Here is a 27340-nt window from a genome sequence, read left to right as displayed (position 1 = left end):
GAAAGATACAGATCATAATTTTGTTACAGAGAAAATCTAAAAGCATTGCTAGAAGGAACACAGGATAGGACTATGAAGGAGTGAATAGTAATAGGCAGAGCTTGGCAAAATTAGAGTGCAATGTGGGCAGTTTGTGCTTAGCTAGATGCACAAGTTTTAGAGTTTGGGGTGTTATTTGATCTGAGATCTGAAATGTCTTTCTTTGTCTTAATGATTACTTACAGCTGTCCATAACTCCAGTTCCAGGGAATCCGACACCCTCTTCTGGCCTCAGTGGGGCATTGCATGCATGTGGTGCACTTATATACATGCAGGCAAGACATTCAAACACATAAAATAAAAATAATAAAGATATTTTAAAATTCGCAAGTAGGGATGAGTAAAGTAGAACCGTTAGCAGTCTCCTGGCCCTTCCTGACCTCTCTACCTCTCACTTATTTTGAATTTAAATATTTATGAAACAGTATGTAGAAGTCATGAGATTTGATCACTTTTCTGTTATCATTTTCCCCTTCTTGCTACCTTCTTTCTCCTCTCAGAACATCGTTAGTATTTCTTTGGGGGAAATCTAGAGACTTTACAGATGTCTCCCTGAGGGATTTATTTCCTTTGCTAGGCTTCAGCTTCTTAGGTGCTTTGGTCTCCTTGGGATGGCGGGTGGAAAAGTAAGCTTTTTCCTTAAATTTGATGAATGTTTTAGTTCCTCTGTTGTGTTTAGATTTTACTTCTTATGTGCTTGTCTTTTCATTTCTATTTGTGTGTATATGTATAACATACACGTGTTGTATGCATGCATGTGTGTGGGTACGCGCCCATATGTGGAGGCTAGAGGTCAACTTCAGGTGTTTTATTCTTCCAGTCCCCATCTTATGTTTTGAGACAGTGCCTGACTGAATCTGGAGTTTGCAATTTTGGCCAGAGTGGCTGGCCAGAGAACTCAGGGATCCTGGTGCTGGGGTTATAGGCACACAGGTCACTGCATCCAGCTTTTACATGAATCCAGACTTTGTCCACATGTTTGCACAGCATGTATTTTATCCACTGAGCCATCTCTTTAACCCTCATTTCTGTGTTTATTGTAGGCTTCCTTTAACAGAATGGGAATATATTACTTATACCTGTCTTACTGACAATGGTTTTCCTCCTGTTAGCAATCATGAGTTATCAGGATGGAGGTTCGTGAGCCAGTCAGAAGAGATCTTTTCTGAGGCTGGTGGTATGGCATGGAGAAATAAAGGAAGTAAAATCATTCCTTGGCTTAAAACTGTAGTAGAGTAAGGAGGAAGGGAAGACTTAATTGCAAGTTTTCCCATGCTACCTTGACAGAAAACTTCTGAAGAATGACTCTCTCTGTCTCTGTCTCTGTCTCTGTCTCTGTCTCTCTCTCTCTCTCTCTCTCCCTGTGTCATGGCGGGGGAGGACAGGAGACTGTCAGGGCAAGAGAGATGATTCAGTGGTTAAGAGCACTTGCTGCTCTTGGGATGACCTGGACTCAGTTCCTGGCACGCATATCAGGAGGCTCAAAACAGCCTGTAACTCCAGCTCCAAGGACTCCAACACTTGTCTTCTGGCCTCTGGGTACCTACACATATGTGGTGCACATATAGATAAGCAGGCACACACACATACACATAGAAATAAATAAATCTTTTTTAAAAACAAGACTGTCATCAAGTCTTAGAGAAATGGAGAATCATGTGTCTCTCTCTTAACTGCTTTCCTCAGGATGATGCCCGACAATTATTTGTTTTAGCTGGCAGTGCTGAAGAAGGAGTCATGACTTCAGAACTAGCAGGAGTGATTAAACGGTTGTGGCGAGATGCTGGGGTGCAAGCATGCTTTAGCAGATCCAGGGAATATCAGCTCAATGACTCTGCTTCATAGTAAGGCTTTTTTTCTTCCCCTGTGAAACTGTATGGAGAATAACTTGGTGACCCTAGAGAGAATTCAGTGTCCATTCTTAAAGAAATGTTTAAATACAGAAACTCTTAGAAGACTTTAGGATCCTTTGTTATGATTGACTCAGTTAATATATTTCTGTGGCATATTCATGGTAAGCAAGTGAAGGAGAGACATCTGGTAGAGGCAGGTGCTAGATCTCTTCTTATTCAAGTAACCTCTGTATAAGGTTAGACAGTGGCTAGCTAGAGGAGGTAATTAGAATTGGACATCCCTTTCTTTTGTTTTGTTTTGTTTTGTTTTGTTTTGTTTTGTTTGTGTTTTAAAGACAGGGTCTTAACTATGTAGTCCTGGCTGGCCTTGAACTCATAGAGCTCTGCCTGCCTCTGCTTCCTGAGTACTGGGATTAAAGGACTAACTTATGTATCTTTTGCCAAACTGTGAGATAGTGGGGTTTGCTATGAATGAGAATGCTGTATTACAGACGAAGCTGAATTGTCTTTTTGTCAAGAAAGTTCTTTTGAGTGTCTTAAAAAATTGGTAGTTAATACTTCTCTTTTATTGTCACATGTGATCCATTTTGACCCGTTACACATACTTAAGATCTGTATTCATAGTGTGCACTTTTAATGTACTTTTGGGGAGGGTTAGGTGAGAACTTGTTATCTGTATTGTATCCCCCTCTGTACTAAAAAAAAAACACTTTCAGTCATTAAGGTATTTGCTCCAGGGTTACATTTTACAATCCTCAGTCTATCATAAATTGTTAGAAGAAACTAAATGGTATTTTAAAAACTTACTCTCTCATTGGGAATGATTTGGAAAAACATGAAGAGTCCACTTTTAAAAAATGGCATTTTTCACTTTGCACATGCTGATAGTTTCCTTAATTCAGTGGTCATCAGAAGTAGATTTTTGAGAGCTTTTTCCATAAAACATTCAATAAGCTCTGAGTTCTCTAACTGCATGTAATTTCTAGAGTTGTCCCCGAGCCCCGTAATTGTTCATATATGCTTCATATTAATGTTAGTATTCGGTTTTATAGAGGATCATAATGATACACTTAAAATAGTATCCCCTGCTCTTCAGTTTTTTGCCAGAATTAATGAAGATTTAGCTTTTTAATCTCCCCACCTCTACTGCTTTTTTGAGACAGGATCTTGCTGTGTGGCCCAGGCTGGCCTAAAACTTACCTGTAGTCAATATATTGACCTCAAACTTGTGGTCCTTCTGTCCCAGCCTCCCCAAGTGCTGGGTTTTTAAGCATGCCCACCTAGGAAATATTCTTGTTGAATATAGTTCTCTTCTGTATTCGTAATGCAGATGCCATTTTCTAATGGTCTGTCTAATGGTTAAGTATGTAATTGACATAAAAACTTAAATATCCAAGAACTTTTGGTTTAATTTTTTTTATTGGGTTGTTTTCTGAAATAGGGTCTTTGCTATATATAGCCCAGGCTGTCGTTTAATTTTTTTTATTGGGTTGTTTTCTGAGATAGGGTCTTTGCTATATATAGCCCAGGCTGTCCTAGAACTTGTGATCTTTCTTCCCCAGTCTCTTGAGTGCTAAGGTTATAGGCCTGTGCACTACTATGCTGAGTTTGGTTTGCTTTTTCTACTGTTAAGTACGCAGCTCATTCATTTCATATTTTCAGGAATTTTTCTTTAAGAAAAATAACATTACCATGTTTTTAAATATTGGCCTTTGCCTTGTAATTAAAACTTCTTTTAACGTGTAGAACCTACTTTAATTGTCCTATGCTAGATTCGCATTTTTATTTCCTCATCATTCTGTGATACTGAAGATTTACTATTTCTGTCTGTTTAGTGACAGGTTCAGGATCTATTTATATTGGTTGGTTGGTGTGGATTCACCTTAGGGCTTTGGACATGCTAGGCAAGTGTTCTATCACTGAGCTATATCCCCAGTCCCCAAATCTACTTTTGACAAGCAACTAGTTTAGTCTGTTTACCCATCATGCCCATGGTTGGCTTTACCAAGTAAAAACTAATGTATATTTTATTTAGTTACCTAAATGATTTGGATAGAATATCCCAAACCAACTACATTCCAACTCAGCAAGATGTTCTTCGGACAAGAGTGAAGACCACAGGCATTGTGGAAACGCATTTCACCTTCAAAGAGCTGTACTTCAAGTAAGTCATTAGCTTTTTTTGCTGATTGTGTCTTGCACAAATGCCCTATATTTATTTGTTTTTGAGACGAGGTCTTCTGATGTACCTCTGCCTGTCTTAGAACTTGGTACATAAATCAGATTGGCCTTAAACTTGCATTGATCCTTTTACCTCTGCCTCCTGAGTGCTGGTATTACAAGCATACACCACCATATATACCTGGCTATGCCTTAGTTAACATGTCTTACTGAGGGTAAAATTTCTGTAAGCAGTTTCCTTGATTTAGAAAATTTATTTACCAGCCATTAGCTTAATGTTTCAATGGATAGAAGCTCAGGCTTTTTTTCCTTCTAGATAATATAATATTTGTAGCCATTTGAAGGAAGTTAAATTCAAAATTAAATAATAACTTACCTGCCATTAGAATTAATCTTATAATTACCAATTTGTGTTATTTTAAATTTTATCTCCAACTGCTTTTTTATTAGTTGCCAGAATAAATATTGAATATTTGTTAGACTAGCAACAATACTAAATGGGTTGAAAATCATCTTTTTTAGGTAGTTGGATGGCTTGTTTGTTCTGTCATTATAATATTAAAATAGTAATAGTTTGTGACTACTGCCACTCTGCTCTAATGGTTCCCATTTTCCTTTAAGTTTAATGGGGCAGAATTAAACTTGAAATGGCTCTTGGATTGAGATGTGCATAGCACATCTTAATTGTGCATGCACAATTAAGTTTGTAGTACAGTGAGTTTGGGAATAAAGATGTTGGGGTGATATAACATAAACAGCAATTATTTTAGAGAACATTCTAGTATTTTAAAAGAATTTTCTTATAGTGCTAGTACTTCTTAAGAAGAAAGCCTCAGCTTCTCTTTATGAATGGAATGGTCTTTTTAGAATAATAAAACTGTTCTTAGCTCCATTTTCTGTATTTGTGACCTTTAAGGTTGTCAGTAAACTCTTCCCCTTCAATTCATGATTTCTTTTTAGTTACTTGGTTATGGCTGTGTGTGGAATGTGAGAGTCAGCATTATTGCACACAAAGGTAATGGCTACCTCAGATCTTCTGTTCTCTTTTCTCTGCGAACAGTTGCTCCTCAGGCTTTGTGAAATCCACATAGGTCTTACATACTAGTACAAACCAGTTGAGGCCTTGAAATCTTAACACATCAATCCAGATTTGAAACCTCGTGAATGGTTTTAGAGTAAACTGGTTGCTTATCTTAAGTATTGATGAATTTACTAAACAAAATTAGCAGAAACCACATGTATTGTCCTGCAAAGCATAGGAATGATGTTTCGTTGTGTGGTATAAAATTAGTAATTCACTTATCATTAAATACTGTGACCATTATTTAGTGTGGGGAAACATTTTTGGTTGATGATGTCATAGATTAGTCTTCAGTTAGGTAAATCCTGTCTTTCTATGCTGGAATCGGTAGACAGATCAAATTAGAGTGCCACACCCACTTTATTATTGGCATGTAGATATCTTATTATGAAGTACTATCACCTCTTCCTTTTCCTCTTCTCTCTAGGCAAAACCACTATCCATTTATTCAAACATTTATTGAGCATCTACCATATGCAAGGCATTGTGTAATTGCTTACTTGCCTCTCAGTTATGAGGTAATGTTTATAAAATGTTGATCTGTTAGTCAATAATACTGTGTTACTATGTACTAAAAGCCAGCCTTGGAATTCCAGTGTTCTGCTAGTTTTATGAACTTTATAGAAGAAAATGGGGAAGTAAACTGGAATTATTGGTGTATTAGTGTGTCTCCTTTGAAAGATTTGAATGGTGACATTTCAGTCAACCTTCTAAATTCTACCATATAACCCTGCATTAAGGCCAACTTGTGATTACACCATTTAGCTGTCAGGCATGACCAAAGGTTTCAAAGAACTGCAAGATCAACCAATAGGAAGAGTTGGGCCAGGAAGAGATAAGGCAAATGTTCCCTTTGAACATACTGAAAAATCACCACTAGCATCTTATTTCTCTCAGTCTTTAGAGCCCAAAAAAATCCCTGGAAATTTAGGCTGCTAGTTAGTGAGGATTTCAGTCACTGAACCTGTGCAGCCTACTTTAGTTTTAAAAATTTTTATCATTGTTGGGGGCGGGAGAGATGGCTCAGCAGTTAAGAGCACTGGCTGTTCTTACAGAGGACCTGGGTTTGATTTCAGCACCCACATGGTGGCTAACAACCATTCATAACTCCAGTTCCAGGGGATCTGACACCTTCATCTGACCTCTCTGGCATTACATGACATGAATACACTTATACACATACAGGAAATACACTTATACACATAAAAATAATAAAACATTAAAAAATTTTATCATTGTTAATAAATATGTATCTTAAAAAAATATCTGATCGTTTGAATGTGTACCTTATCAGACCCAAGTATGGGCTAAAGACAAATTCCTGTCCCTGGAGGAAGTAGGTTATTGACACAGATTTAGCACTTTGAGGACTAAGCCTAAGCTGGAGTGGAATATTATCTGAACAATTGAGGCTTTGCTGCTGCTAATTAGGTTCAAGAAAGATTGGGAGCTAGGAAATATTGGTCAAGAACTTTTTTTAGCCCAGGGTGGCCTTAAACTTGCTATTCTTATGCCTCAGCTTCGTAAATTCTGAGAATACAGTCATTGCTTATAAGCCTAGCTCAGGGATTAAAAAAATATATGTATGTATATAGATCAAGTTCTTAGACTCTTACAAGATAATTTTTTTTTCATAATTTTTCCAAAATGTTTTTCATTAATATAAAGAAAATAAGCTTTCAAGTCAGAATGAAAATTGAATATTTAGGGGCAAACCATTTTGAGAGGTAGCGTGAGAGAAAAACATACAGATACTGGAGTTAGAGTGGCAGAATGTCGAGGGTAGTATCTGGCACATGGTAAACAGTTATCAAATAGTAGTTGTTGCTATGATTGCAACTATCATAAGGTGTACTCTCCAGCTCTTCATTTTTCCTTTCCCCTTCTTCAGTACATTTTTAGTTCTTATTCTGCTGACTTTTGGCATATTCGATACAAGTTTTGGTAGGGAAGAGGCTCAGCTGTCTAAAATGAATTTAGAGTATTCCTAATTTTATTTGCTAATTTTATTCTCTAATTTTAGCCACAGACAATTATTTAGACATTTGATTTGCTCCATGTCTTTCCTATTATAAATATGAATATGTAATAATGGGAAGTTTCTTAATCACTGTGGTTTAGAGAGAGGTGTAAATGTGACTGTGCTAAATTTTTTTTTTTCTTTCCTTACCCAGAATGTTTGATGTAGGTGGCCAAAGATCAGAACGAAAAAAATGGATTCACTGTTTTGAGGGAGTAACAGCAATTATCTTCTGTGTGGCCCTCAGTGATTATGACCTTGTCCTGGCAGAGGACGAGGAGATGGTATGTTGATGCTTTCTGTAAAAGTCCGTCTTGATGCAGTGAGAAAACAAACACAGCTTCTAGCAGGGTGGCTTGCACCCATTTGCTCACTGAACCAAAACTTAGTGCCCCTTGTTTTTCTCCTTTTTAGTGAGGTGAGAGTTCCAAAATTAATTGTTCCTTGCCCTGTTTTCTCTTGATAGCCACATTATGTGGACAGCACTGAGTCTTCCATCCCTTGTCAGCCATCCCTTTCCACCTCCCAGTCCCCAAGAATATGCACATCAGGGTTGAGTCAGCTTCATGATAGATTGGTGCCTCACTTAGGAATTCATTTGGCTGTTTTAAAACCTGTTGGTATGATTTTTATTAAATCTGTTTTTCCTTTTTGCTATTAACTTGTCATTATCCTTTCTTTTCCAGAACCGAATGCATGAAAGTATGAAACTGTTTGACAGCATTTGTAACAACAAATGGTTTACAGATACTTCAATTATTCTCTTCCTTAACAAGAAAGACCTTTTTGAGGAAAAAATAAAGAGGAGTCCATTAACAATCTGTTATCCAGAATACACAGGTAAAGGTCATGAAAGACTTTGTTGGAAGTACATATCTTGGTTCAGCATTCAGGGGTACTCACTCAGCTGCCTGAATCGTTACGTAGTGGCTCATACCACTATTCATGGTATGGGCATTAAGCACATGTTTAAAAACTAAATTTTGGCTTATGTCCAAGGAGATAGAAAGTTGCAGTTATTGTTTAAGGAACTAACATCTAGTTTCAGAAAGATTTGCACATATAATTTTATTGTGTAAATTGTGCATTACCAGAAGTAGAAGTAGTAGTTCACTCATGATGGGGCCAGTGCTGTCTTTCCTGAGGAAAAATAGCAGTTGGAGTGAGTTATTAGAAGGGTGAATTGGCAGTCATCAACAGAATAAAAGCATTTAGAAAGGCATGACTGTGGTGCACATAAATACAAGGAGGCACATATCACATAAAGTAAATGAAAGAAAAAAGGGAATTGCACTATGACAGTATGGAGATTAAAAATGTCCTGACTTACTCTGGAACCTAGAAAGGAATATGGTATTGGTGGAGTTTAAAGTGGTAGGAGGGAGGGAGTAGTTGGAGAGAGTTGGCATCAGCTTACAGTATCTAATGCTGATGAAGTGAGGAACCAATGAAGGATTTTAATGGGTACATAATGTAGGAACAGGCTTTAGAAAGATTATGCAGCCAGGGGATATATCTTAGACACCAAGGGCAAGAATACAGATGGGCCTTAGAATGAAATTAGAACTGAAAGTAGCTGTGAGGCATCTCTATGAAGGAAGTGTCCTTTATCTTCATCTCTTTCCTCAACTCCATGTTTCTTCTTTCTTTTCTCTACTTACCAACTTTCTTTGCTACTCAGTTTCTATGATAAAAGATGGTCTTACCACAGTTTCCATCTCCTCTTTTAAAATAATGAGGTGCAACTGTTATTGCTTGACCTCCAGTTCAAATTTCTAGGAAAGAGATTCTGGTTAAGGTTAAGGGGATAAACATGACTGGCAGCACTGTGCTACTATGAAAGCCTGTAAATAGAGTCAGGTATTTTTTGGGAAGGGGACTCTTGTTTCCTGGGACACAGTAAGTTCTTTCTATAATAAAGTTAAAGGGTATAGCAAAGGCTAGGAAGTGGGAAATCAAAGCTACCCATACTTCTGTCTTGGTTGAATGCTTGTGCTACCATCTGAATTCATATTTAAGTATTTTGATTCTGAAGTATCTGTAGAATACCCAAATAGAATTATTTTTAAGTAGCTGTATATGTAGCCTAGGAACATAAGGAGAGGTTAGGTTAAATACGTAGTTTGAGATCTTCAATTAATACATTGGCGATAAGCGACTGGGGGGATGATATATAAAGTGAGGAAAAAAGATAAATTGAAAAAATACTAGCTTCAAGCTAGTGTTTTCTCAATTTATTTTTAAAATATATAAGATATAAAAGAGAATAACCACAAGAGCCACAAAGTGTCATAAAAAGCAAGGGAAGGGGCTGGAGAGATGGATGGCTCAGCAGTTAAAAGCACTGACCGCTCTTGCAGAGGATCTGGATTCGAATCCCAGCACCCACATGGCAGTTATGAACCATCCTTAACTCCAGTTCCAGGGGAATCTGAAGCCCTCTCCTGACTTCCGCGGCATTGCACGACATGGGTGCACTCATACATGCAGGCAATACACTCACTCATAAAAATAATAAATAAAATATTAAAAAAAAAAAAAGCAAGGGAAATGGATCAGCAAGATGGCTCAGCAGGTAAAGAAGGGTACATGTCACCAAGCCTGATAACTGAGTTCAGTCACTGGGATTCACATCATAGAAGGAGAGAAGTGACTCCTGAAAGTTGTCCTCTGACCTCCACTTGTGCCCTTGGCATGTATGAGCTCACATACATGTGCATACAACCACACATAAATAAGTAAATTTAAAAGAAAAAAAAGCAAGGGAAGTGTTTACTAAAGTGAGTGGTGGGGGGAAGTCAACAGTACTAGGTGCAGATAAATAAGGCACACTGGAAAATGGCCTTTGGAGTTGGCAGTTAGGAAGTCATTGACCATTCTTGAGAGTATTTAAGTAGAATGGTGAGTGTACAGCAAGGAGCTAAGCAAAGAAGTAAAGGCAAGCTGAGACTACCTTTCAGCCCTGTGGATTAAAAGGGAAGGAGAGATAGAAAATGTTTATATGCTAAGAACTAAAACCTATAAAGAGAAAGTAAGAAGAAGCAGATGTAATTGATGGAACAAGATTAACAAGCTGGTGGGAAAAGCAGAAATTAAGATTCTAGTTAAGATAAAGGGATAGAGACTAGAGAGATGGCTCAGCAGTTAAGAACATTGGCTACTCTTGCAGAAGACCCGGATTTGGTTCCCAGCACCCAAATGGCAATTAACAACTGTCCATAACTCCATTTCAGGGGATCTGATGCCCTCCTGGACATTGGGCTCTGTGGACATTGCATGACACAGGTGCACTTAACATACATGCAGGCAAAACACTCATATAAATAAAATAAACATAAATAAACATTTTTTAAAAAAAGCTTCAGGGATAAACAAATTGTGGTATATATGTACTGTGACTATCCATAAAAGGGACAAAATACTGATAGATGATCTATTTTAGATGAACACAGAGCATCACATATACTGTGATTCCTTTTATGTGATATACTCAAAAGAGACAAATTCGTAGAGAAAGAAAGCATATGGGGAGTGGGCGCTGTGTAATAAGAGTGTTCTAGAATGGCAAAGAAGCTCTGAAACTAGTGGTTGCACAATGTTATGAGTATACTAAATGTTCTGATATTATATACTTTAAAATGATTAAATGTATGTTCAGTGAAATTCTCTTAAAAAAAAGCGGGGGGGCTGGAGATATTGGCTCATGGGTTAAGAACATTTGCTGTGGCCCCACATTCAGTTCCCAGTACTCAGATGGCAACTCACAATTGCTTGTAACTCCAGTTCCAAGGGATCCAATGCCCTCTTCTGGCCTCCATGGGGCACCTGCAGGCATGTGGTGCATGTATATATATATATATATGCACACATACATACACAGGGGCCTACACATATAACACAAAATAAAAGAAATTCAATAAATCTTTAAAACAGTAATTTAGGGCTGGATGTTTAGAGTGTGAACTCCTGTTGTAGAGGACCCATGTGTGGTTCCTAGTACCTGTATTAGGCAGCTTACAACTGCCTGTAACTCCAGCTGAGAGAATCGAGTGCTCTTTTCTGGCCTCAGAGGATACCTGCACTCTTGCATGTGTGCCTGCGCTTGTACATATACATACACACATTTAAAAATAAAGCCTTTTTGTAAAAGAATAATCTTTGCTGGGTGTGCTAGTGCAGTCCTTTAATCATAGCACTTGAGAGGCAGAGGCAGGCAGATCTCTGTGAGATCGAGGCCAGCCTGATCTACGTAGAGAGTTCCAGGCCAGCTAGGGCTACAGAGAGACCCTGTTTGAACAACAATTTGTATAGCGCCATTGATCGCCTCACCCCCATCCCTGAGAGCAGCACCACCATTGGCCTCACTACTAGAGCCATAGATTTTTTTTTTTTTAATAGGATGAAAAATAGCACTTATACCAGAGTAGAGATACTGGGGGTCTAAACTGTTGCAATATAGCTTATACAGCTCTGGCCTCTGTTGTCTCAGAAATGTTAGCAATGTCATCTGTTCAGAGGGAGATGAGAATTAGATTAATTTATAGAAAGTAAATAAGTTTTTGAATGGTGAGAGAAATCCTAAAGTGTTGACACTGATGTTGAGATGGCTCATTACACAATTAATGACCATTCACTGTCGTATCCATTTTGTTGTGAATTCCTAGCCTGTTTTCCATTGGCTTTGTTTTTAGACTTAAGGATTCTTGCAGTCCCGATTTACCAGATATTAATGTGTTCTTACTGGATAAAATTCACTTTCCTCTTAACCCTATTTAATTTACAGGCTTTCCTACAGATCTTAAGAAACTTACTTTTGGCATCTTTATTTTATGTAATATTCCTTGTTATTTACTCTTCATACTTAGTTGTTTTGTTTTGTTTTTTGTCACTGAAAATAGCCTCTGGTTTACTGAAATAGTGTGTGTACTGTCTTTATAGTTTCCCTGGCTTTAACAACCAGGTTCTAAATCTATTAAAGGCTTCCTAAGTCCACAAGGTGATGTAAAAAGTAGATGATTAAGAGTTAATTATAAAGGATGAAAATTAGGTTTACTGTTGTTCTCTTTTTTTTCCCATTCCTTAAAAAGAAACAGCTTCTTTAAGAGTGTTAGCCAGGCATGTGGCTCAGACCTTAAGTCCCAGGCAAAGATGGGAAGTCATGAATTTGAGAGTGGTCTGAGACTAGAGTGAGACCTTGTTTCAAGTGAAGTGTGTGATTGGGGTCCCACTTTTTTTGCATCTGTTAGTTTGCCTTTGATTATGCCTCCTTAAAACTGGAATGATTTTGAAAAGAATGCCTTAAAAATTGCTTGTTTCAGGATTACTTCAAGAAGCTGACTCTGACCTTTTGAACAGTTGTATTCTCTAGAAATGTACCCTCCTACTTTTCTTGTTTCTTTGTGTACTTCCTAGACTTCTTTTTTTTTTCCAGCGGAGAAGTCTAAATGAAAGGGCAGAGTAAACCTTGTTATTTTCTTGAGTTCTTGTGTGTAATGATTTTATTTTAGTTACAGTGGGAGTCTGCTTTCATGAAGAATCTGACTATTAAAAAACCTAATGATTATAGACATAGAGAATTCTGTTTGTAATCAATTGTGTCTCTCCCTCTCCCTCTCCTCTCCTTCTCCCTCTTCTTCTTCCTTTCCCTCATTCCTCATTCCTCATCCCTCATCCCTCATCCCTCTCCCATCCTCTCTCCCTTTCCTTTCTTCCTTTCTTTTTGCTTTTTTGAGACAGGATCTCCCTGTAGCTCCTGCTGGCTTAGAAGTCTATGTAGCTGAAGCAGGCCCCCTTCACACAGAGGTCTGCATGCTTCTGCCTTCTGAGTGCTGGGATTAAAGGCGTGTGCCACCATGCCCTGCATGTTCCCTTTCTTAAGTAAATGATGACCTAACTTAGCTGAGTGCAGGCAACTGATGATATTGGTTGTCTGTTTTAGGTTCCAATACATATGAAGAGGCAGCTGCTTACATTCAGTGCCAGTTTGAAGATCTGAATAGAAGAAAAGATACCAAGGAGATCTATACTCACTTCACCTGTGCCACAGACACCAAAAATGTGCAGTTTGTTTTTGATGCTGTTACAGATGTCATCATTAAAAACAACTTAAAGGAATGTGGGCTTTATTGAAGAAGGTGGCATTAGTAAAAGGTAAGACCTCAGACAGTTTAGTTACAGGGTTGTAGTGTTCTCTTGGCTTTGTCAATCTTTTCCTAACAAGAATGTTTTTCTTTTTCAGTTACTACAAGTGGAGTGTTGAGACCGGAAATCTTCTGCTGTCTCTTGCGGCAGCTACAAGCATGACAGGACCAGGGAATGGCAGCAGCATGCAGAATCTTAGCACTCTTTAGCACAATCTTCTGTATTAGGGAATATTTAATTGACATGAGATGTTCAAGTCAGACATTGGAGTTGCAACAACTGTAAAGTATGAATTGATCATCAAGAAATCACTGGATTTTTTTAATCTCAAATATTTAGGGCATATCTGACGTTGAGGTGCTGCATTCCAGAACTTAAATATGTAGCTGACTTTTTTCTCCTTTTTAACAAACCACCGATAGTAAATTTCTAAAGTTGTTCTCATCAAGAGTTGAGTAACTCTAGTGTATCCTACTTATTTGCAAAAGAATCTTTATGAAAACAGTCTTAACTATATTCCACAATTAAAATTCTTCCAGTCATTTGGACTATAATAAATACAACCTTTTTGAATGGAATTTATGTTATGATCATGTTTAAAGTACCATGATGGTTTCTAAACAGTAGTCACTTCAGACAGTTCTGCAATAAGATTCTAGCTCATTTCTTTAAGCTTATGGTAGAAGGTTAGCCTTGTTTATGCTGATTACCAAATTACTAAATAAATGCTTATGTGATATGATAAAGTCAGCTTCTTGGATACAGACACACCCAAGACAGCCATCAATTAGAAATAAAAATTGCCAAATTCAGAACCAGTGACTTTGCTGCTACATACCTAGTAAATCGACCACTTTGGTTCTTGCTTGTTTGTCTTAGTCATGGCAAGTTCTGTATAAAGTGCCCTTTGTTTTCCATCTTTATGGCCATTATATTGGGAGACATCTAAAGTATATTAACAGTGCATGCTTTTACTTTGTAAATGTGGTGCCAAATCCCTGTTTGCCATTGTTTTTACCGTAGCAATGTTAACTGTAGTAGTAATCCTTAGTCAGTACATTTTTTTCCTAAAACTCTTGTATTTTGGGGCTTTTTTTCCACTTTGTCATGTGTACAGATTTTAATCTGTTATAGTTGGCAGCAGTATTAAAATGGTGAGTAAAGAGTCCAGGATTGCTTCTGTTTGTAACCATTCCTTTCTGGAAATAACTGTCTTCTGTTTCTTTTTGGCCCTGTTGAGTGTGCCTTTATGTGAGAATGGGTTTAAGCAGAGGGGTTCCCTGATATGATATTATTGTCAAACCTAGGACTGAGGGGCTTTATGTACTATCTGTACAAGTGATATGCCATCATAATCTATTTACAGACTTACATTTTGTTTATGTGGGGAGCTATAGTCCTTTTGTACAATGTACAGCAAATGTCATTACATACTGAGTGGACCACTGTGAGAAGGCAGACAAAGGGAATGCATTTTGAGCATTTCAAATCAGTAGTTTGAACAGTGCCTTTTGAGGGCCAGTCTTTTTGGATTGGATCTCATTTCATCTTTTGATGTTACTTGATTGCAAAAAGATTGGTGGTTATTGACACTGCTTCAGAAAGCAAGCCACAACCAGTCAGTGCCTCTGCTGGTAGCTTTTAAAATTTTAATTCTTACCTGTTTTGAAAAATTGTTACTATACAGATGGTACAGCTATTATCTAACAAACATTTCTTTAGGGCTAGGAAGAAAGGAAAGTAGTGGTTTTAGTGAGTGATTGACTTAGTGTCCACAGGGTAGGAATTGATAAGTCTTACTCAGTTTGAATTTATTCTCTATTGTATTTTTTAATACAGAATCATCTGGAAATGAGAACTAGTGAAATACTGTTTTCATAATTTTTCTGTACTTTGGGTTTAATGGAATGGTGGTGTTGATCTAAAATAGTAGATAAGCCAAGTTTAATTTTACTTCAAATTGCATCATGTATTTTCTTTAGAATTATCTGGTATGTTCATTTTTTAAGCCTTTAATGAAAAATAGAAGTTCTCTAGGTTTTTTGCCTCTATATACCATCATTATTTGTTCTGTTTACATGAAGATCATTCTAACCTTACCGTCTCAAGTACATTCCTTTAGGACAGAAGGGAGGCATTTTGAGTTTTCAAATATGACTTTAGGACAAAATCATCTAGAACTGTTTAGCAATCCATTCTTGGCTGGTGGACTGTTAATCTGTAATGATTTCTCTGGAAGTTTTGTGATGGATAATGTTCAAACTTAGGTGGCCAGACCTTTGGACTACTTAAGAAGTCAGCACAACTAAGAAAACTAAGTTTAATTAATGAAGAACAGTGATAGACCGTATCAGGAAGGATGGCAGCAATAGCTTTTTTTTTGGTTGACAGACACATTTTCTCTTGAGTGAAACCTTAGGCATTCTCTTTCTGTACTGTCTTCCCTCACCTTATCAATACAGCCTTGTAATAGATGAGATCTTCCATAAAATCCCAAAAGCTAGCACAGTTATAAATTTATAAGTGAATCTTGATATTTCCATCTTGGATATTTTGAATTCTAAATTCCAAATCTCTAGCTCCCTGTATCATCATTTAACCGATCAGTTGTTGAACAGTTGTTGTTCACAAGGTGCTGACATCATAGAATAAGTGGACCAATTAAAGGAAAAAAAGCCATTTTTCTTCCTTTTAGAATTTTCTCATGTGCATTGTTACATGTACCTTTTAGACTATTTTTTAACTAAAAATAACTGTTGGCTTTTCTAATCCACTCACCTTTTCTATATTCTTACTTCTTGGTCACTATTTTCGATTTTGTAGCTATGACTTACTTTAGACATGGCTTCTTTGGCCTGATTAGTTATATCCATATCTTTATACATTTGTTTAGCATTTGTTGCAGGACTCCTTAGTTTACTGCAGTTACATAGAAAGTACAGTCACCCTCTCATTCTAATTAATAACATTCTTTGGCCCTTTTCTCCTTCCAGGTATTAAAAAAATGTAACCACAGGCTTCTATTCAAGGCTGAACTAGCCCTTTAGTGCTACTGCTTGTGGAGTCTTCCCCTTTCATTATATTGCTGACTGTACGGAAAAGGTTGTCTTAGTTGCCTCTACTTCCCAGTAATTACTGTGTTCTTCAGGCTCCACCATACAAACCAGGAATCTGACCATTACATTTTATTATATTGCCCCCAGTAAGTGCAAGAGAAAATATGCAGGCTTGGGATTGAAAGCTGATTTTGAAGTGGATTGTCAGAGTTAAAAAAAGTTTTTTTTATATGCTGGGGAGCTATCTTCCAGGATGAGTGTCTTTGCTCCTGGTCTTTGTCTTTGACATGCCCTCCCCAGCCCCCATTTCTCATTGTTTTTGAATTGCTTCTGCTAAGGACAGACTTTTTAGAATTATCAGGCAGAACATGTTTTTGTTTTGTTTTGTTTTCTGATATCATGTCTAGTCCTGATATAACTCAAGTCTTCCCAGAAATGAAAGGCATCTCCTGGGTACTTGCTTAATTTATGCAGATTCCCTGGCTAACCTCTAGTAAATTTAAACTGCAAGCAGGTCCTGGGGAAAGTGTTTTTAAATAAGTTCTTCAGGCAGTTTTGATGCAACTGACCTGTGCCAATATTTGAGGGCAACTGAGTTGACGCTCTATAAAAGATCAGCACATGTCCACTGCAGTATACACTTAATCTCAAATTCACTAGTGAATGACTGAGTTTTGTTTTTCATTCTTTAATAACTAAGAAATACTTGTATTCATGTCTTCAAAGTGCCTTTCACTTAAGAAAATCAGTAGGAGGACTGTTTGGTCTAAAAATAGTCTACATTTTAGATGCAGAATATTTAATTTTTATACAAAATTTAAAAAGAGACTTGGGGTGTTCCAACATTTATCAATCATTTATTTATGACATTTTGCAGTGAAAATCAAAGAATGTGCACACCAGATGAAAAATTTTAAAATCCTGTGATAGGGATCCTTATGTAATGATATGAATATGCACTAGAGCTGCTGGAGAAAGCTAAGTAGCTCTAAAATATTGAGGAGTCAAATGTAAGGGTCTTGGTTTGCCCCTATTAAAGGTCTTCCTGAAATGTGGGAATCATATTAACAGTAGTAATGAATAAGTATTAATGTGCTGCTGGAATAAGCTACCTTAGTGTATTAACATTCATGAAACTTTAATAACTTCAACGCTGGGAAATGAAGCTTTGTGTGATCTGGTTTTCTGTCATCTTGTGCCTGTCTCTAGCTGTACTCCAGTATTCTTTGGGCTGTCCAGACATTTTAACTCAGAAGTTTATTTGTATATGATGTTCCCAGAAATTGCTTTTTCTTTCTGTTTATCTTTGCTCATGTAGGACAAAGGTCCCGAAACCTCTTCGAAATCCTCCAAGATTGAGAGTTACTTGGAGTGCCGAGTTCTGGTATTTTCTCTGTTTCTTCCTAGCCATGAGATTTTTGTACAGGTCACTTTCAGTCTTACATTCCTCATGTATTGTTTAAAGATGGGCTGCATTAAATTATTCTTTCCAGGTGTATGGTAGTCTATAATTCTGCTTAAATAGAAATAACAATTGAAAATGCATTGTAACATTCTTTATGATACTCAGGATCATACAGTTCTACCCCCCCCCCCAAAAAAAATCCATTGTAGCTGGTCCACAGTGTTACTTCCTGTATATTCATTTTGAGGTCCTGAAATGGAGTTGCTCTGCATTCTGAAGCAGGGTGAAAAGGTCTTTGCTTTGTTCTCCGGTTCATCCAGTTCTTAAGTTTCTTGTCATACTGGTATGTTCCCTTCCACAATCTCAGTCTGACCTCACAGAAACTCCTCCACACTATTGCTGAACAGCACCACCACAGGCTCTGGCACACTTGGAGTCCCTGGCCCAAAAGCAGAGTTCTGCTGGAATCTGTGCTCCTGAGGCTGTGTGGGTAAAAAGGGCGGTGGGAGGTGGGAGCTCTTCTCTCTTCACCACCTTCTCCACCCTGCATTACCAGCACACTTATGTCTACGGCATGTCTCCAAATAGAGAGTGGGGTTTGAATACTGGTGTCTCACCTTGAGAGCGGGCGGGAATACTGTGACCTAGACTCTTTGGGGACATGAAGTGTTGTCATCAGAGTAGGAACTATTGCAAGTAAATGTGTTTTATATATTAATCTTAAGACAATGATTGGTGCCTCTTTTATCCATTGTTTCTTTACTCACAAAAAGCATAACAGTTTTCCATTACTTTTATTACAGGAAAGAATGCATAACAAAAATTCCTACTTTTATAATTTTTAAGTATCTAGCTCAGTGGCATTAAGTACATCCCATTGTTGTGCAGCCATCTCTCTTGTACATCGCCAAACCTTATTTCATCTTCCTGATTTGAAACTACCTACTAAACAGTAACTCCATTTCCCTCCTCCTCCCAGACCCTGGTAACCACCATTCTGTTCTCTGATTTTTTTACTACTTTTAATAAGTACCTCATAGAAGCAGTATCACACAGTATTTTAGCTATTGTTTCAGTCATGTTATTTCTTTAAAAAAAGACTCATCAGATTTATGTGAAATGTAGTCTGATCTATATCCAGGTCACTTGTCACCAGCACTCTTTAGTTATGCATTAAGTACATAATAGTCTCTTTGCCATCTAAGGCTATTAACAGGAAGCTATGACTTCAACAGCCAAACAAATTTATATCTTTGTGACTTTATGCTAAATTCTATTTAGGGGCCTGTTTATCTTAGTTCCCTCTGACTTAAGCATTCTAAGAATGGGGTCATGGCACAAGAAAATAGGACTGAATATTTGTTTCTGGCTTGTTAGTGAAAAGGATTTCTCTTGGATTAAGAAGAAGAAATGAGGTCGGGCGTGGTGGCGCACGCCTTTAATCCCAGCACTTGGGAGGCAGAGGCAGGCGGATCTCTGTAAGTTCAAGGCCAGCCTGGTCTACATAGTGAGTTCCAGGACAGCTGGGGTTACAGGGAGACCCTCTCTCAAAAAGACCGAAAAGAAAACCCAAAAGAAGAAATGAAATTTAACAGTAATACAAATTTTAAATGAGGCAAAAGAAAAGAAAGCAGAATATATAGTATAGATTTGGTTATAGGCTTTTGTGTTTTCTACTGAAGAACTTTTTATGCACATAATCAAAATGTCCAGGATAAAAACAGGCCTTTTGTGTAGGAGATGCACTTTTCCTGTAGCTCTGAATGTGTTAAGTTTAGGGAAATCCTGGGCCTGGCAAGGTAAGCTGAAGTAAGGATGAATGGCAACAGCAATCCTGTTCTCTTTACTTGGAGGTGAGCCCAAACTGGGCCAGGAGTTTCAGAAAATTATTTTGACGTTATTCTAAGGTCCAGGTGAATGGGTGACCAGAGCCAAGGTTACTTGTCAGAGAACTTGAAAACATTCTAAGATAAATATAACTATATCCTAACTTCAATTTAAAAAAAATATAAAAGCCAGCTTTTAAAAGTTACTATTCTCAATCCTCTAAGCAAAACAAACTTTCTGTGAGGTTTTTGTACAAGATAGATCATGTGAGTTTGTAAAGCAGTTAAACATGAGAGAATGGGAGAAAACCAAATTACAACTTTCGTTTTCAGCTAGAGAATTATACTGTACTTCCAGAAGACCTGTTCCATTGGCCCTTGCTTCCCTCCTAGTACTAGAGGGCAAGTTTTAGATGTATGTTAGTAACCAGAAAACAACCTAGTTAGTACCAGGCCAGGAGGAATGAGGCTGTCGGATCCGGAATAATAGGGTAAAGTTTGTTTGGGGCCTGAATAGATAAAATCATACCCTGGTGTTTCAAAGCTCCAGGGTCTACAGGAAAACTATGTTTAGTTTACTTGTATCCTTTGTAGTTCTCTGAATTTAATTTTATGCATTTTGAAGTATTCTGATCTGGGCATGTTATGTTGGTGTATACCTGTAGTCTTAGCTAGTCACCAGGCTGAGGTGGGTAAATGTAAGCCCACACGCTGAGAGCAGCCTTGACAACACAGTGAGACCCCCATCTCGGAGAAACAGAAAATCAAACAGAATATTCTAAAAAGAGGTCCATAGGTTCTGTCATCCTGCTGGAGGGATTCATAATATGAACAGATTCTCAGAACCCTTGTGTATTGAGTTAAGAGCAAACAGGTTAGTAATTGTTGGGGCATACTATTCATAATAGAATAGTTCTTTATGCAAGATGTCTTGCCCAGTGGTTTTTTGTTTTGTTATTTTTTTTTGGTTGGTTTTTTTTTTTTGAGTGGTCTTTTTAAGTTTTTAAGTGATCAGTAGCATAGTTAGTGTATTTCCTGTGATAACTCTCAAAGGCTGGTGTGTGTGTGTGTGTGTGTGTGTGTGTGTGTGTGTGTGTACATACATTTATGTATTTTGAAGAAATCAGACTACTAAATGAATTTAGTTTTAGCGGCCAAAGATTTGTTCTTTAGTGCAAGGGCTCTTGAGGCTCTCCAGTATTAATATTGCTGGAAGCAGTCTAAATGTGAATGGGTGTTTCTGGCAAGGAGCAGATTTTCATTTTAATTGACATTTCTTTTATATACTAAACCTTGGATGCCAAGAATTTTCCTCACTAGTAGTTGAAAATGCTAAATCTATACATGGCTTCCCCACCTCCTGTCAACATAAATGCAAGCTTCATTTCCCCTCAGAGGAGTTCAAAGGAATAATTTACTCCCTGGATTGTTTGTGGAGATGTTGTTTGCAACCAGCCTCACATGGACCCAGCTGCAAAGATTTCCAGTGCTAAAGCAGGCTCAGCAGTCTTTTTTTGTTCTCCTGAAGCATGTAGCAGTTGAAATGAGAATTTTAGATTGCTCACTTGTTCTGAATTCTGTGATACAGAAGTGGCAGCAATGAAATCAAAGTGGGAGTGTGTGAATGTCCTCAGGTTGAGTCAGAAAGTATATAGCCAGGCAGTTACTTACAGAGATAAAGGAAACTGTTGGCAGCCTGAGGGGCAGGGTGCAGAGGGATGATGTGTATTTAATAAAGATGATCGTTTCTGAAGTGTCTTACACGCTAGCAGACTCACATCTCCTAGCAAGTGATTGAGATCTCTGAGCTAAAGCACATAGAGATCTACTAGTAAAAGGCATAGGCCTAGTTGTCAATGCTTTATTGCAGACTGTAGGGAAGATATGCTCTTAGGCTTGGGGATAGTTCTTTGAGATGATTTAGTCTAATAACCAAGTGTTGACCTTCATCTGTTGAAGCTCTGCTGTGGGCTTTCTGTGACCAACTACGCCCCTTCAGTTATATTTGTGCTCTTCAGAATAATACTGTAAAGTAGGTAGGGAAGTTACCTTCCTCTTAGATGAGGGACATGGGGCTCAGAGAAATGAAGTATTCATATTCCTGTGCTAAACAAAGCCATTCCTGGAGTCTGGGTCTTAGGATCCCTGACCTACATTCTTTAAGCCATACTAGTTATCTCACGTCCAAAACAATTGTAACCATCCATATCTATCCCCAATGGAGAGTGGATTAATTCTTCATGTCCTGGCATATATTGATTTTTTTTGCATGAACTTACTCAGATTCTTTAACGTGAGGAACAGTGAGCTTTAGAAGAGCCCACAGTCCTTGAGGTTTTCTTTGATGATAATATCTGTCACTGCATCAAACACAAATTTGACATTCTGTGTGTCTGTAGCGCAGGTCATGTGACTGTAGATTTCTTTGACATCTTTTCTCATATTGAGGTCAAGAAACTGGCTCTTGATATAATTCCCCGCATCCTCATAAGAGTTGTTCCCTGGTTTCCAGAAAATAGTAAAGAAGTAGGATAAATTAACACGTGATCGCTCACTGAGGTCATTCATTTGCCCCTTGAGATGTTGTGTTAGACACAGAGTTGAGGTCTTTTGGGGGAGAGGGAAGATTCTCTTTATGCCAGTGCTTTTCACTTGACAAAATAAGGGAACTGAGGAAAGCGGTCTCTCTGTCTCCATTTTTAGTTTCTAGTAGGTATCAGTCAAACAGTGGCTCTTGAGTATCTAGCTGCTCTTTTCTAGACACATCTGAACTTAAAGTGTTTTGTAAGTGTTTCTTAAGTTCCTTGATGTCTCTTTGGCCTATGGAATAAGGCAGCCCCAAGTCACTAGCCACTCCTGTCTGCAGTAGTTGACACTTACCATTGTACTCTGGAAAACAAATACTGAGGTGGACTTTCTTGATTTTCTCCTCAAAGAGGTCCTTCTTGTTGAGAAAGAGAACAATGGAAGTAGCCGCAAAGAACTTGTGGTTACATGTACTGTTGAACAGATGCAAAGACTCATGCATGCGATTCTAGTAAGAGGAAACACCATGGGAAATATCAGATTGGCTTTGTGGGCTGAATGTCTGTTTATTGTTCTATTCACTTGGATAGACAAGTGTTCCAAATATAAAGGAAAAGCAAGGGAGCAGCTTATCTATCTTTATCGTGGTAGGTACAGCCAAACAGAACTGGGTTCTTTCTAATAGATTGGTTTATTGAGTGTATCTGAGTCTGTTTCCTTATAGAGGTATTACAACAGTTAAATGAGGACATGTATCTATGGTGTCCACGATAGTGGCTGGCTATAGGAATTCAGTGAGTGTTATGGAGATGTTTAGCTACCAGGGTGCCAGAAACATCTGTTAAGTGCTACTGATAGGCTTGAAACACATCCACTTACATCTCCAAGATAATTTTGCTAGATTCCTGTCATGGGGCCCTAAATCCTAGTTGGGACAGGACTATATCATGGACGTGGTGGATTCTTTGGCCCTGGTGCCACAGGTAAGGCTAGAGAACATCCCAATACTACATCACCAGCACTTTAAGAGAGAGGGAGAGAAGTACTATATATGAGTCTGCGGTCCCCAGTGCAAGTCAGGTGAGCCCTTAGGGAACAGGCCATTAGGGACCTGAAGTGAGCTATCAGCTGACTTGAATTCACTCTTGTCCTCTAATCTAGGAGAATTTGTTGTTAGAGCTAAAGATGGAAGAAATCTTGGAATGTGAATAGTGTTGTAAGACATTTTGGCCAAAAGATACACAGAGTGCTCTAATGTGAACTTGAGCTGTTGAGCAGGATGGAGAACTGAAGCTGGAGTACAAGAGGAGGGTAGAAGCTTTGTGTTCTGTCAGGCTGCTGGCCTCCTTGTAGAACAGATGTTTATGTGAAGTTAGTGTTTTCACATCTTTGACTTAAGAAAAGGGAACTGGCATAAAGATAGACAATCTTCCTTCCTCTGCCCTTTTATCTCCTGTTCTTTGCTTCATTTTAACATAACTTCCTCATGGGCTTTATGATGGCAGAATGAGAAATTGGGTTCCTAATCTGAGACCAAACTCATTCTCAGAAATTTGGAACTTCAAAGTACTGTCCTACAGCAGAAGAAGTTTTTCTGGATTTGTTTTTGTGAGACCTGGATACTTGCTCTCCTGAGAGACTGCTAGGTCATCAGTATTAGCTGAAATCACCCAGTTGGGACACTGGAATGACAAGCCTTGGAGAAAGTCATGAGGAAAACATTCCCCTGAAGCTGCTGTTGTAAAGGCACTCACCACGTCGTCATCTTCTACCAGCACCATGTCATAGGCACTGAGAGCGGCACAGAAAATGATACAGGTGACTCCTTCAAAGCAGTGGATCCACTTCTTTCTCTCTGATCTCTGCCCGCCCACATCAAACATCCTAAGAGAAGAAGCAGCTGTTATGGGCATGCCCAATATGTGGCTCAGTATGCCTTTGGTATTCACCCTGAGAGCTGGCCACTTTGGGCCTTTTAGCAGCAAAATCAGAAATGGGAGAGGTAGGACAGTAATTCAGATTGGGCCTTAGTAGAGGCCAGGAAGCATGCTGGGCCTAGAGATGCTCCAGGGAACCATGTACTTACCTGAAATTCAAATCTTTAACAGAAAACTTGGTCTCAATGATGCCTGTGGTTTTGACTCTGGATCGAAGCACATCTTGTTCATTAGGGAGGTAATCAGGGTCTGTAATCCGGTCCAGCTGGTTCAGGTAGCTTGAGAAAAGAGTGGCATTGGTGACGTTATATTCTCCAAAGCCAAGGCCAAAGGAAGCAAATGTGCCCCCCCCCCCCCGTTAAGTCACAGCTAATATGGTGAGAGAACCAGGACTAAATCCATAGCACTAAATCTGGGATTCTTCAAATCCTCATGTGTTCTTAGGAAAGGGGGTGGGCTGAAGGTCCTGCCCATTTGGTGGAAGACTTCTGTTCTATTTTGGTCAAGTCTGATAACTTTTCCTTGGGTTCCACCTGACTGTAAGCCTTTCTAGAACTTTGAATAAGACTTTAAATATGTGCTGAAAATTCCACCAGAGATGGGAAGTACTGAAATTCGAGACTTTGAAGACATGAGACATGAAGACAATGTGTGGACTTTATCTCCTGAGGCAAAATTGGGGAATCCGAACATTCATCTTGATATTTGGAGATATTAAGGAATTATTAAATATTTAAGTATGATATTGTTTCTTTACATTTGAAACACATAATGAAATATGTTCTTTAGCCGGGCATGGTGGCATATGCCTTTAATCCCAGCACTCAGGAGGTAGAGGTAGGCAGATCTCTGAGTTTGAGGCCAGCCTGGTGTACAAGGAGACCCTGTCTCAAAAGGCCCCCGTCCCCCCAAAGCTTTAAAATAATCCAGTGGTAGTAGATATAAAGTTAAATAAGAGCAGCCATGAATTATCCAAAAACTAGATGGTTCACTGAGTAATTCTACTTCAGGTTTCTAAAAGAATGTGGAAAAGTTTAAGAATGGTAGAAAGAGGGCAAATGTGAAAAAAAAATGATGGGATGAGAGAAGGAAAATGAACAAGAATGCCTAATGTACACCAGGTATTTTTCACATTTAAGTTCTCTTAAATCTCATAGGACTTTGAGAGTCATATCCCCAATCTCAGATAAAAGAAAAATTCAGAACTACTTGGGAGACTAAGACAGCGTTCCAGGCCAGCTCTGTGCAAAGCAAGACCCTATCACAACTGAAAACAAGAAGGCATTGCGGTATACTATTAAAAAAAAATACTCAGTTTTGTGGTAATGCAGACCTGGATGCAAGTTTGATGTCTGCTGTATGTACATTACCTTTGCCAAGTAATTGACTTCACTGGACTTCAGGTTTTCTACTAGAAAATGGGGCTAATGTAACTTGAAGTCTTACAGTACAGATGAGTAAAAGGTTTTGAGATAGTATATGTCATGCACCTAGCAGTGACTGAACTTTAGTAAGGAAGGATTCCAGAAACTAAATGTAGATAACAAATTCATGATTAGGTCATAGGCAGATGGGGCGTAAACACAGGTCTGTTTGATTCCAAAGCTCATGTCCATTTATGATACCGTATTATTGGAGGATTGATAACTCTTGGGTCCCTTATCTTTTTGGAACCAGCTTTGCAAAGTTGTCTCTTAATTTCTGACCTTCTTTCTTTAGCTTGCCTCTTAAGATAGGGCCCAGGGCTTCTAAGCAGAGTCCCTGTCTTCAGCTTTGTAGGCTACAGGGAGCCAGTTGTAAAGTAGTGGAACAGGCAGGCATCCCTGTAGCATTAAATTCAGTTTGTGGGTCTCCAGCTTTCACTGCCTGCATTTTAAGGCTGGGTGTAATTTCCCTTGAAACACTGGCTTAAGCATTATTCCATCTCCCCAGAGTCTTACTAAGATGCTGAGTCGTTGAGCTGGTACTCTGCAGCTCTTTCGAAGCAAGCTTGCACTCCACCATCCTTCCACAAGTTCTTGATGACCTCCACCAGCTCAGGAGGCATGGTCCCCTCCTCTGTGGAGTCAGCCAAGTTGTTAAGCTGTCGACCATTATCCTGTGTAATGCAGAAACCTGACTGAGAATGAAATAGATATGTGGCTTTCCAGACTTGAATGGAAAGTATTTCACTGCCAAAGCCTAAGGTGAGGGTGCCATCTAACTTTCCTTTTTTTTCTGAGACTAGGGTCTCCCTGTAGCTTCCAGCTAGTCTGGAACTCACTATATAGACCAGGCTGGCCTCGATCTCACAGAGATCCACCTGCCTCTGCCTCCCAAATGCTGGGATTAAAGGTGCATGTCACCAGATCCAGCTTAATTAACTTTTTCAGCATGCTCTCTGATGTAGCCAGCCCTGGGATGGCTAGGGCAAGAAGCCACCCAAGGGGAACAACTTAAATGGTAAGATCAAAAGGCAGAAGATAATGGGAGTGGATTATGTAAGCATTCATTATAAAGGTCTCTTAACTCTTCCAGAATGGAGTAAGATGATTTGAAGCTAATTTTGAATTTTAGTTACACAGAACTTTTTCTTACCCAACTTGCCATGTGGTTTGTTGGCCTTTAGTCTATTTCTTCTGCTCTTGACTCCACCCTGAACCAGATAACATTAATCACGTACCACACAGCTTGGTTCAGCATAGTCAATGCCTAGTGTGGACATGGCCCTGATGATAGCTAGGATGGACTGCAGCACATTCCCATAGATGACAGACTTGAACTCCAGGCATTCTTCTGGTGAGTAGCCATCCTGGTGAATGATCCTTCAAGGGACAGACATTCAGCTTTTAGCTAGACCTAAGGGATTGGGAATCTAGGGATTTGAAGATCATAGGAAACCACCCCTGTTCTTCCTGCTGTCCCCAAGGCCAGGGTGAGGGGCAAGAGACAGTGGAAATCAGATCCTTTATTCCTGGGTTTCCTTTTATTCAACACTTTCGCTGGCTCTGCTGACTTCCCCCCACCTCAGTCTTCACGGCTACTTTCCACTCACTTCATCTGTTTGACAATAGTGCTCTTTCCTGATTCCCCCGCACCTGGAAGAAAAGTGTATATACTTTCAGTTTCCACCATTTCTCCCCAACATTCCAGTGGATGGTCTGTGAGAAATGCTTGGTAGCCTTGTTAGGAGAGAATACACAGGATGATGCTCATCCTCAGTGTCTGGCACATTGAGCTCAGGCCATTCTACCTAGATGTAGAACACTATTTATTGACATTTGGGCCTGGACTTT

At 38.8% G+C, this 27340-nt stretch overlaps 2 protein-coding genes across 2 annotated transcripts in view; one reads left to right on the top strand and one right to left on the bottom strand.

The window, feature by feature from the left end:
- Positions 1-13826, top strand: part of Gnai3 (G protein subunit alpha i3) — a 44312-nt gene extending 30486 nt beyond the window's left edge. The window contains exons 4-9 of the mRNA XM_008850387.2: positions 1726-1883; positions 3928-4056; positions 7329-7458; positions 7861-8014; positions 13113-13324; positions 13413-13826. Of these exons, the coding sequence (XP_008848609.1) occupies positions 1726-1883; positions 3928-4056; positions 7329-7458; positions 7861-8014; positions 13113-13303 (762 nt within the window). The 3' untranslated portion in view covers positions 13304-13324; positions 13413-13826. The remainder of the gene's footprint in view (positions 1-1725; positions 1884-3927; positions 4057-7328; positions 7459-7860; positions 8015-13112; positions 13325-13412) is intronic.
- Positions 13827-21853: 8027 nt separating this feature from the next.
- Gnat2 (G protein subunit alpha transducin 2) overlaps positions 21854-27340 on the bottom strand; it is a 7658-nt gene continuing 2171 nt past the window's right edge. The window contains exons 3-9 of the mRNA XM_008850385.2: positions 27100-27142; positions 26728-26869; positions 26006-26163; positions 24215-24343; positions 23883-24012; positions 22483-22636; positions 21854-22103 (exon numbers count right to left, since the gene is read on the bottom strand). Of these exons, the coding sequence (XP_008848607.1) occupies positions 21913-22103; positions 22483-22636; positions 23883-24012; positions 24215-24343; positions 26006-26163; positions 26728-26869; positions 27100-27142 (947 nt within the window). The 3' untranslated portion in view covers positions 21854-21912. The remainder of the gene's footprint in view (positions 22104-22482; positions 22637-23882; positions 24013-24214; positions 24344-26005; positions 26164-26727; positions 26870-27099; positions 27143-27340) is intronic.

This window comes from Nannospalax galili, unplaced genomic scaffold (assembly GCF_000622305.1).
Source record: "Nannospalax galili isolate Female #2095 unplaced genomic scaffold, S.galili_v1.0 scaffold5, whole genome shotgun sequence".
In the NCBI taxonomy this organism is placed as follows: Eukaryota; Metazoa; Chordata; class Mammalia; order Rodentia; family Spalacidae; genus Nannospalax; species Nannospalax galili.
The sequence above is the reverse complement of the archived record's forward strand: the minus strand, read 5'-3'. Positions and strand labels throughout refer to the sequence as shown.